At 46.4% G+C, this 12,252-nt stretch overlaps 1 protein-coding gene across 1 annotated transcript in view; it reads right to left on the bottom strand.

Annotated features, from left to right (window-relative positions):
• Window positions 1–12,252, bottom strand: part of LOC144681750 (FERM domain-containing protein 4B-like) — a 250,803-nt gene that overhangs the window by 179,285 nt on the left and 59,266 nt on the right. The window contains exon 2 of the mRNA XM_078543692.1: window positions 3,602–3,667. Coding sequence (XP_078399818.1) covers window positions 3,602–3,667 — 66 coding nt within the window. The remainder of the gene's footprint in view (window positions 1–3,601; window positions 3,668–12,252) is intronic.

Here is a 12,252-nt window from a genome sequence, read left to right on the forward strand (position 1 = left end):
CGTTACGCGATGCACCTTTACAAATTTTATGAATGAGGTATATTTTTGGGGAAAAAACAAGACATACATAGTTTATTAAATGCAATCTAGCATAACACTGCAATTAAGCTGGCCACTTGAAGAAAAGAAAAACTTCTATTCCCCTTGTATGGGTTGATAATTGACTTCTAACTAAAGGCCGAGATTTTCCAGCCCCATTGACATCGGTCGTCATGGAGGGAGGGGCGGGAGGACAATATGGCGAGAAGGCCAGAAATGGGTTTTGCGCCATTATGAAACCAGGTTGCGATCGTCCGCTCCACCCATCAATGGCGGGCCCCTTTTCCTGCCACTGCATGTTGGGAACATCATTTTAATACACTTGCATCTAATTATAAGCCCTGCTTGCCAGAATCATCCCCCCATGTCAAACTTATCATTCACATTGATGTGACTTCAGAACGACGTGCTTTACGATGGCCTTTAACAGGCGTTCACTTGGCATCCTGAACTTCAAGACAAACTGGAGGCGATTGCACACAACTTTGTGCAGTGCTAGCAAGCATTGCCTGTAGGACATCAAGGAAGAAGTGCCATTCATTAGCAGGGGGCACAGGCAAGTCACTTTTTCCTGGCTGGCTTTCAGTGTGGTGCTGGGGCAAGGGCTCCAGTGTGGGTCAGACTGGAGGTGGGGGGTGGGGTTGGAGGGGGAGGGGGGTGAAGGAAGCGGCCATGCTTGTCAAAAGTGACCATTCTTCCGCAGCTGAGACTGTTCAGCTGCAGCTCCATTGACATGCTTGGAGTTGGGCCTCTGAAGCTTTTCCTCCCATTCAAGCAATGCAAAAGCATGAAAGTGCCACCAAATGCTCCAGAACTATTCACCCCTCAGGCACAGACTGCGCATAAATGTGTTTTTTAGGGGGCAGCAGAGCAATTGACCGAAGGGCAAGTTGTAGAATCCCCTAGCGAAAGGTAGCCATGGTCCAGTCACTGATGGAGGTGCTCACAGCCCCTTGCAATGTCTTTATTAAGGTGTGAACCATATCGATTATGGTTCAAGATAACAGTGCAGCCTTGCAGTGCAGGTTAGGAGAATGCCTGTGCCAGAGCTGAGAGTACAGAGTGACCAAAACTGCTGCCAATTGGTCAAGTAGAGTGGGGCAGAGGTGCATGGGGTTTCAGACAGCCGATGAGTACACTACACACTGGCCATCCAAGTGGTGGCCAGCACTCTCTTTCATGCATGGAGGACCCTTCAGACTTAAGAGAGGTTCTCAGTACACCCAAGCTAACCCATGTGTCTCTCTCTTTGGCCCTGCCGGAGGAGAACATCAGGATCGTGGTGGCGGTGACGATGATGAAGATGAAGACGGAGGCGCCTGGCGTGGCAAAGGGAGGAGCACCTCTCTCAAGAACGAATGGCAGGACCTGCTGCATATGCAGCTGAAGATCCACAGTGAGTTGTCGCTCGTAGGCACCTCACTAGACCCAGGGTCTTTTGACAGTGCCTGTCATTCCTGCAGATAACTTAGAACCAGTGTCGCTGAAGACTGAGCACATTTTCTGCACCATCACATGGCCAGATGAGGCAGGTGCATTTGGGAGGCCCTCACAGCTGCAAGATTTGTGGAGGATGAAGACAGTCCTGACATCCTCACCTTGCATCTGTGAACGTTTGGCTTCTGTGTGGCTGATGGCAGCGCACAAAACCTCAATGCTCAGGCTCCTGTCAAGGCGACCCAGCGGAGGCCCTAATAGTCACTTGATTCCAGGAGGATGTTGACATGCAGTGAGGACACTCCATAGATCTTCACATAGCCTCTGAGGATGTCTGACACCTGTCTGGCTGAGGGCAGCTCACTTGTGCTCTGTGATCAGGGTCATATCATGGAGATGCAGCCATGAAACTTTAAATGCACCTGATCCTTTGTCAGCCTTCAGCACCTGACCCCTTCAGGAGCACAGCGTCACTGGTCACAGAGGCTGAAGAGGTGGCCCAACCTCAAAGGTGCTGAGAGAACACAGAGTGAATGATGAAACTCTGAGACACCTGCCCACAACGTTCTGGCAGCAATGATAAGCACTATCGAAGCGCAGGCATCAGTGACGTGTCCAGTGAGTGTGAAGCCAGACCATCACTTTGGTCTGAAGGCTGCACAAAGCACAGGGAAGAGGCCCTGGACTGAGACACCTGCCTTTGTCTTGTGCAGGAAACAAGGTTTCACATCTGAGTGACACAAGCACTGCTCATCATAACAAGGAGCCATAGGCAGGGTGACATTGTTGAGAGTTTGTTTACAATCGTGAACGTTACGTACAAGTGATTAACACCTGTACCCAGGCTATGCAAGTACATCTTCTTAACCTTCTAACCCTGCTGCTACATCATGGTGCTCCCCCAGATGTCCAAAGTGGAGGTAGAGGCAGTTTGCTGACTGCTACAACCTGTCTGTGGTGACCTCAACTGGCGTTCTCTGGATGGCCAAAACCTAGAGGACCCTAGCCTGCTTTCGGGGTCCTGCTGTATGACAGTGGCACCCTCCTCGACCTGTGGAGCTAGAGTTGCTGGGGTCACAGGAAGAGGGGATTCAGCTGGGCTGGACACTCCCAGAGTCACATGGGGAGAAAGGGAAGCTGGAGTGAGATTGCGCTGGCCCGCAATCCTCTTGTGTTGACACTGTTGGAGGCCAACTATGGAGTCAGTGATGGAGTTCAGCCCGCACAGCAGTGCAGGGATGACGTCCTGGACCAAGGTCTCCATGGCGGCCGCCATCCTCCCAGTGTTGACCTTGGTGCATTGACATGACGGCGTTATCACCTCAGATTAAAGGTGGACAGACTCCTCCATCATGCCTTGCAACCTGAGGAGTGCAGCGCACATCCCTTCCTGATGTTCCCGAGCTTGCCTTTGCAGCTCCGGCAACTGAGGTGTGACCGAGTCCAGAGGCTCGTCATCTGACTCGGACTCAGTAGATTTCTGGCCTCCAGCAGTCCTCGGAGTGCCGGAAACCTGGGAAGTTCCTGCCGCTGCCTGCTGTGCAGCATTAATGAGGCAGGAAGCTCCAGGAATGGGATGATACAGTGCAAAAAGCTGCCATTCAGGCTGGCGGTAAAACATCCTTTTTCCCGCCCGCTACCGCACTATGTGCAAATCTGGGCCGATTCCGCCCAAGGATTATTAATCATGCTATCATACAACAGAAGGACCTGGGAGAACAAGTGCATTTAAGTCAGGTGCTTGGCATTCGACTCTTCCACTTTACAAATCTTTTATATTAGTAAGTCAACAGCATTATAGTGATTAAAATTAAGTTAGGTGGTGTTTCAGGTCATAAAAATAATCTTAGAATTGTGAAATGTTACAAAACAACTTGTGCTTCACTGCTGTCAATTCATGATTCCACCTGAACTCTGACTGCTTTATAACTACTTTGGTTATTTTATCTCATTTGTAAAACTTGTATAAGAAAATTTAATATTTGTGATTATAGATGAATATTCTTGATTATAGAACAGTACAAATAATGAAAGAATGTGTTTAGAATTCCACTGGAATTGGTGGGGCTTTGCTGAAATAGTAGCTAATATGTCTGTGCATACCTATTTGATTGTCAGACCTTACCTGAACCAGAAGTTCCAACTTTCTGCCATCTAGGAGATTCACCTGACAGTGTCTGCCCTCTGTCATCTAGAAGATGAAAACAAAATGCATCAGACAGACCAATAAACTACATTATGTCACAAAATATTGCAGTGCACTTGAGAATAGACCTGATCGTATACATGAGTCAGTCATCTTCTAGCACAGATAAGATTATTGTGATGCATTTCTAATAGTTTAAATATCTCCAAGTCAGTGTCTGTCTAACTGTACATCAGTGAGAGTAAGGGTTTGTCTAACTGTACCTCAGTGAGAGATAGTGCCGTCGGAACTGTGCCTCAGTGAGAGACTGCCGTCGGAACTGCACCCCAGTGAGAGACAGTGCCGTCGGAACTGCACCCCAGTGAGAGACAGTGCCGTCGGAACTGCACCCCAGTGAGAGACAGTGCTGTTAGAACTGCACCCCAGTGAGAGACAGTGCCGTCGAAACTGCACCCCAGTGAGTGACAGTGCCGTCGGAACTGCACCCCAGTGAGGGACAGTGCTGTTAGAACTGCACTCCAGTGAGAGACAGTGCTGTTAGAACTGCACCCCAGTGAGAGACAGTGCCGTCGGAACTGCACCCCAGTGAGAGACAGTGCATCAGAACTGCACCCCAGTGAGAGACAGTGCCGTCGGAACCGCACCCCAGTGAGAGACAGTGCCGTCGGAACTGCACCCCAGTGAGAGACAGTGCTGTCAGAACTGCACCCCAGTGAGAGACAGTGCTGTCGGAACTGCACCCCAGTGAGAGACAGTGCTGTTAGAACTGCACCCCAGTGAGAGACAGTGCATCGGAACCGCACCCCAGTGAGAGACAGTGCCGTCGGAACTGCACCCCAGTGAGAGACAGTGCCGTCGGAACTGCACCCCAGTGAGAGACAGTGCTGTCGGAACTGCACCCCAGTGAGAGACAGTGCTGTCGGAACTGCACCCCGGTGAGAGACAGTGCCGTCGGAACTGCACCCCGGTGAGAGACAGTGCATCGGAACTGCACCCCAGTGAGAGACAGTGCCGTTGGAACTGCACCCCAGTGAGAGACAGTGCCGTTGGAACTGCACCCCAGTGAGAGACAGTGCCGTCGGAACTGCACCCCAGTGAGAGACAGTGCCGTTGGAACTGCACCCCAGTGAGAGACAGTGCTATCAGAACTGCACCCCAGTGAGAGAGTGCCGTTGGAACTGCACCCCAGTGAGAGACAGTGCCGTCGGAACTGCACCCCCAGTGAGAGACAGTGCTGTCGGAACTGCACCCCAGTGAGAGTCAGTGATACACGAAGGCTGCACATAGAAAGCTGCTTATTTCAGCAATTCTTCTTTTCTGCAGGAAGATGCTCAAAACAAGGTTTCTTTTCAGCTTCTTTGTCTGTATGTAGGACTGTGCTCTTTAAAGTCCTATGAAGTATAAATAGATAAGGAAATAGAATAAGGGGTTATTTGTTCTATTGAAGGACAGCCAAGTAGAAATAATTAATTATGTAATAAATTTTTCATGCCCATTCTGATGCAGCTATTTTCATACTAGTTTGCATTTTATTTGAACGTCACAAATGGTCTGAGCTGTAGTCATTATTCAGTGAATTACTTACGATATACTGTCAAATGATACTGGTAATGTCTTATTATCCCATCTCCAAAATTTCCAAAATCAAATGCATAATTCTTTTAATAACGTACCAAGCAAAAGTCTGGTTCAACTAGAATCCCCAATTTGGGAATAAGAACTGTGTTTATAGCTGTCGATCAATGGCCTTTTTTTATCCCAACATTTGCTGCTTGTAATTTTTTAAAAAAGCTCCAGTTACCTCAATGGACCAGTTTAATTGCACTGTCTAATCTAATGCTGGAACAGAAGGATTCCCATATATTAGCTGTGCTGAATTGGCTAATCTCAACCAGTGGGTGGTATTGTGAGTACGTAACAAATTAATCTCAGTGTAAGGAGGATTTAAAAAATCAACAATTAATTGCACCATGGGTCACTATTTAGCTACCCCAGATGGGAAGTGTAGCCCCAACCGTTGCCCGATTTTCTCCTGAACTTGGGCAGTTCTCTGGATAGAAAATTGGCCAGGGTGCCATTCTATCAGTTCTTGTCAGTTGGTCCAATTTTCAGAAATTCTTTCCAGAAGTGGCTGTTGAATGTGCCTATCCAACTACGGGCAGATGAGGTCAAAGTGGGCGGTAACAATGCCCTAACATTATTTGTCAAATTTTCCATCACTACTTCTTCAAAAAACTCTATTAAATTTACCTAGCATAATTTGTAGCTCTCAAATCCACTTAGATTTTCCTTGATCAGACCTCCTCAAAAACCATTCTTGTCTGGGTCAACATCATTACTTACTTAATATTTGTCCAACTCTATTAAACAGATCCATTCATACACCTTTGTACCATTTACCTTTCTTCCATTTCTTTTGTTTTTATGATCCTTCTGAATATCTCCTCCATCTGCCCTGGATAAGGCTAATGTCATTTCTTTCTGTTAAGTTTACTATTTTCAATGCTTTTCCCTTTCACTATAGTTATTTGTAAACCAACCCCATATGAAATTCCCAAACTTACGTTATTTGGGCCAGGATTTTTCAGATGGTGGAGTTTCCTTTTCTGCCATCTGAGAAGTTGGCAGTGAACACATCCTCACTCTGCAGCTATTTCACACACCAAGGAGCGTTAATTGGCTAATTCCTCACTCGGGAGGAAGTCCCGCCTCAGAGAGCAACCAGTCAATCTGATTGGCTGGCAGCCCTCTTGTCCCAGCAGCGCCAGAAGCTGCAGTAGACAGGACTAGGACCGCAAGCAGTCCTCAGAGTGTTAGTCCCGGGAGTCCAGGACCAGATAAGTTTTGGGGTCTCAGGGCGGTGAGGAGAGGTGAGGCCTGACAGGGGTGGGCAGAGTGAGGTTGCGGTGTTGGTGGAGAGGCCGGGGAGAGGGGAGGTGGAAGCACCTGCAGTGGTCAGACTTTTTTGGGGGTGCCCGATATTAAAAGGCCACTGATGGAGGTGCCACCCTACTTCCCGCCCGTGACCTGAGAAGCGTCACCTTTTGGGCTTTCCCCCTCTTCCTGAACTCCTGCTGCCAGCCTGAAAATTGAGGACGGGCAGGAAACGCTGCCCCTTAATTGTGGCAAGAGCAGGGAGGCTGGCCTTGACCTCCCCCATCCCACTGTAAAGTTGCGGAGACGTCAGGGTGGGTGAGAGCCCAGTGGGAAGGCCATCCGAAGAATTTTATGGCTGCCCCCGCCCTCAAACCCGCGGGCGGGAGAACATAAAATTCTGCCCTTGGAAATCTTGACGCTTGCACGGAGAAGGGGAGGAAGGGTTTGCATTCATATAACATCCTCTCACGTCTCTCAGAAAAATCCCAAAGTGTTTCATATATCATGAATTACTTAAAGTTCAGTTGGTACAATTTTGTGCACAAGAAGACCCTACAGGTAGTAAACAAGATGACTGACCAGTTGATCTACTTTAGGTCAGTGTTTACTGCTGGTCAGGACACTGAGAGGAACTCTTCAGGTCTTCCCCAAATAGTGCCATCGAAACTTAAATGTGCATTTGAATTGCTGTAAAAGGCAGATGGGGCCTTGGTTTAACAGTCCATTTCAACCTCTGATAATGAGAAAAGACAGTTCTGATTCTATGCTTCTCCCATTTAGCTTCTTTTGGATGTGTTGAATTTGATATTTTGTTGCTGCTGTTACCTTTAGATAGAAATATAGACACATAAATAGAACCAATCAGTGCAGAGAATGTTGGGGGCGGGGGGGGCACATGCAGGGGTTGAATTTTAACATGAACAAGCATGCAGGGGGTTTGTGTGTGAATAGGGGGTTAAGTCCTGGAAAAATGTGCATGTTGGGAAGCCAGTTCCAAACTGCTGACTTCCACGCTTAACTCCAGTGTGTTAGGCTGTATGACAGCAACTCCATCAGGAGAGGCAGGTTGTCAATTTCCATATGTTAATCAATCAATTCCAGCAATATTAACATGGCTTTTAGAATTTAACTGTGAACCCACACGTTTCCTGGGGCTTTCTGGAACTAGTTGAAACAAGGAAAGAACACAGTGGCAATTGAGGGGGCTGAAGATGTGACAGGAGACTAACCCAATAAACATTGGCAACTCACAGCTCCTTTCTTGTCTGGTGTGAAAGACAATCTTCACAGTACTTTGTGCTGGGTGGTTACTTGTAAAACTTTACAGTTACATTTACGAGTTTGGATGTGTCTTCTATACTTTGGAAGTTTGAATGTCTGAACTATATTTTGGAGCTCTGATCTATCTAATCACCATGGGTGCTGCATATACTGTGTTACTTTGGACCTCAGCTGGGGATTAAGATGACCAGCAGCAGCAATAACAGGAGCAGCTACAACCTGCTGAGCATGTGCACCAGCCCCAGTACTACCAGGAACAGCTACAGTCTGCTGCTCACAGGCCTGCAGCTTCACAGGATAGAGAGGATTAGCAGAGAGCTGCAGCTTACAGGAGGCCATGCCCGGCACACAGGGTTTGGAGGCAGAGGATAAGTTTCGGAACACCAGAGTCTCAGGATGTCATGGTAGCCTACTGGAACAAGACCTACCATCAAGTGGATTTGGTGGCCACGCATTACTGTGACTGTCAAAGTCACCACCGCCCTCAATTTCTTTCTCTGGTTCTCTTGGCTATGTCTTCTAGGTATTAGGTTGAGTGAGGGCCCCACCAAAGTCTACTCCACCCACACCCGCGAGGGGCAATTTTGGCAATTGGGACGTGAAACAGAGTGTGGGGTGCTTACTGAGATGACAGGGGATTGAGTGGTGGTTTGAGCCAAGTCCCACTTCCACATGGCCTTTCAACATTATCCTTCTCATGGTCCATGAGCTAGCAATGTGTTGGAGAATACTTTGCTGCAGATCAATGGTGCGAAGAACAGCCAAGACGAGGTTATCATTCATCATATTTAATGTAGCATTTGTGGTGTGCAAGCCATTGGCGAAGACTCATGTACACTTGTTTGATTGCTATGTTTGATGCTTCCTGCATCTTCTCATGGACAAAGACATCATCACAAAGACCTGCCACTCATACTTGAGACAGACTCCTCCAATCTCTCTGAAAGTATGCACAGTGCAGCTGGAATGCCTATCAGTACATTGTACATTGTTTATTGCTGCTTCACCTGAATTGAGGGCCCCTGTATCCAGTTGAACAGAACTTGGGAGTATCCTGCACCCTCTAACATTGACTCTCCACTGCTCTCCCTGTCTCCGCCATCTTCCCATGATTATTGTTACCATGACAGGAGTTGTGACTGAGTGAGATCAATCTGTAATTTCACCAGCTAACCAGACATATACTGAACAGCTTAAAAAGAAATTTTTAAAGACAAGAAAAGGTGACTAAAGATGGCGGCCACATGTCACTTACAATTCAAACTGCAATTTTGAACTGAGGCAGAGTAAACTGCTTTAAAAACAAGGCCACATTCTAAGGTGAGCCCTCAAGGAATTGTGAAGAGAGACAATTTCTAGTCCAGATACCTATCCAAACTTCTCACTGTCTAAGGAAGAGACATTAAAATACAATCTGATGGCTGCTACAGACAGACCCACCCCAAATCCCTTGGAAATACACAATGGGTGAGGTAAAACAGGGCAGATGGCAGATCCTGAAGGGAGACTTTTGCAAGAGACTTCAGCAGAAGAGAAAGGCTGAAGAGCTCTCTCTCAAAATTAATTAATTGGTTCGAGAAGTTAATGTACCAGAAATGAACCAAGGGATCATAAGAATCGCAACATCTACATCTGACCGCGTCAAAGAAACCAACTAACCTAAATTGGCCGCAATGTTTAACAATGTATACCTCAAGGACAATCAAAGGACATTTAATGTCCAGCTCTGAAGAAAGGTCATATGGACTCGAAACATTAACTCTGTTTCTCTCTCCACAGATGCTGCTAGACTTGCTGAGCTTTTCCAGAATTTTCTGTTTTTGTTTCAGATTTCCAGCAGCCGAAGTATTTTGCTTTTATCGTGACATTTAATCGTATACTCTTTTCCTTTTTTTCTTATTGGACTCTAATTTTCCTTATTTCTGATACCTGTGTGTGATGATGTACTTATGTTATATTTTTTCCCCTGGGTTTAGTGGCTAATAAATTTGCTCTTTCTTTGACATAAGAAAACCTTGTTTGTTTGGCTCCTTATTAAATAGCAAATACAATTAGATTCAGAAAAGACATATCCTCGGTGAAAAAAAATTTAAACCTTTGCTGTGACCAACCGAGGAGGCTGAATAGAGGGGAGCCAGTTTACTGCTTCTCATCTCATCGTAACAAAATTGGGGGCTCATGTCCGGGATTTGTTTCCACAAACTGATGAAAGAATTAGAGTGGGGAAAGTAAATTGTTCCTTCAAAAACAATTTAAAAATTGCAAAAGGCTTTCTTGGGTCTATAATACTAAAGTGCTAAATGTCTACACTTGATGCCAGTGCCTTTCTAGAACTGAGAGAAGTTACTTTTGAGGATTTAAGGGCACTATCCTTGGAAGAGTTAAAAGGAATAGCTGGGCACTTAGAAGTGGAATCTTGCCTGAAAGCCAGAAAACCAGAAATTTTAAAATGGATGCAAAACATCTAGAGGTGGACATTAAGGATTCTGAAGTGCATAAATTACCAGCAGATAAATTAAGATTGGAGCAGTGGGAACTAGAACAGGAATCTGAGGAAAGGGAAAAAGAGGGAGAGGCAGAAATGCCGGGAGGAAAGAGAAAAAGAGAGACAGGAACAGAGGCAGGAAAGGGAAAAAGAGAGGTGCAGGAGTGAGAAAGGGAAAGAGAGGACACTTTCCAAAGATGACAGCAAGAAAGGCAGATGAGACTACATGCACTGGATAGTGAGATAGAGGCAGCCAAGGCAGGCTGGAGAATAGTATTCCTGAAAAGTCAGCGACAGTCCAGAGGGAATGAAAAGGCTGGAGAAAGCCAGCTGGAATCTGTAGGAGTACAAATAACCGAGAGATGTTTAGAGGCCCTAAAGGGCGTGATAGAACCTTTGAGGGCTAAGGTGGCTCAGGAGATGCCACTTAAGTCAAAAGAGGCTGAAAAGGTTGGAGAAAGCAAGCAGGAATCTGTAGGAGTGCAGGGAACCACAAGAGGTTCGTAAGCCCTACAGGGGGCAATAGAGCCCATGAGGGTTGGAGTAGCTAGGAAAGAGCTGCTGGAATTTAGAGAGGCTGGAAAAAAAAAGCAGAATTCTGCAGAGGTGCAGAAAGCTGGAAAATGTTCAAAGGCCCTGCAGGGGGCAATGGAACCCCTGAGGGTTGAGGTGGCTCAGGAGATGGCACTTGAGTCAAAAGAGGCTGGAAGAATTAAAGGAGGCCAAGGAAGCACCAATGGAATTTAAAACGGATGAACAGAAATTGGATTGGCAGACACATTCCTCTTAGAGTTAAACAGGGACCAGGGAAGTCCCAAAGCAGGCAAAGAGACATTGAGAAAGATGCCCCACTTGGTTCAAGAGCCTGAGGGAAATCAAATTGTTAAACCAGGCAAGGTAAAGGTTGAAGATTTGCCTCAAGTATGGCTCATAGACACCTCCCTTCCAGATTTACAGGTGGACAAGGAGAGTTCCCAAACAGACAAACAGATAGTGAGGGAGATGCCTCACCCAGTTGAAGAATCACTTGAATTTAAAAGGGCCAAAGCCAGGCCAGCAGAAGTAAAAAGAGCCAAGATAGAAACTGAGGAAGTTAAAAGGGACAAAGTCAGGCCATCAGAAATAAAAGAGGTCCATGAGGGGTCTGTAAAGGTCGAAAAGGAGGAAGGAAATAAGCCCATGGTCTGTTTACTAGACACCTTTGTGGCAGACTTAAATGGGGACCAGAGAAGTTTCCAAATAGACCAAGAAAGAATGAGGATGATGTCCCACCCAGTTGAATAACCACAGGGGAGTACAGCAGGAGCTAAACAGCCACCTGAGGACAGTAACATTCCAGTGGACATGGAGCAGGTTAGGGGAAATGCCCCTTCCTAAAACAAAAGGGGAAGGGAGGAAAACCGACCTCAAAGCAGGCAATACTTATGGAAACTACAAGGGGTATCCCAGTGAAATCCATGCAAGTTATCCACTGGTAAATCAAATGAACAAATTCCAATCCTAAACCTCAACAAACTCAGCACTGTAGCGGTAAACCCCACTAAAGGTGAGGTACAGGACATGAGTACAGACACCATACCAAGGCTTAAATCAAGTTACAACCCACTAATACCCTAGAAATCAGATTTGTAAAAGTGCCTGGATTTGAACTATTCAATTTATGGGTTACAGAGGTGGACAGTGAAGAGTTAAGCCTAACCTCTTAGGCTTGAGGTGGGCCTCAGAAGTGTTAACCCAGCAGTCATGAGATCAAAGCTTGTGGAGGGACTGCACCCTTATTTATCCAGGACCCAGCAGGTCATCAGAACCATCAGTTGTCAGCCTGAGAACCAGGCTCTGCAACTGGCTGCTTAATGACATTCAACTAAAGTACTTAACCTGAAGTTTACCTGAAAACCACCCTCCCAGATATTTGACTACAAGAAACCTCACAATCTTCTATGAACCCTTCACTTTACAAGGCCCTCACTTCAACTTTAAATAATTG

The sequence above is a fragment of the Cetorhinus maximus genome, chromosome 6, assembly GCF_964194155.1.
Source record: "Cetorhinus maximus chromosome 6, sCetMax3.hap1.1, whole genome shotgun sequence".
Classification (NCBI taxonomy): Eukaryota; Metazoa; Chordata; class Chondrichthyes; order Lamniformes; family Cetorhinidae; genus Cetorhinus; species Cetorhinus maximus.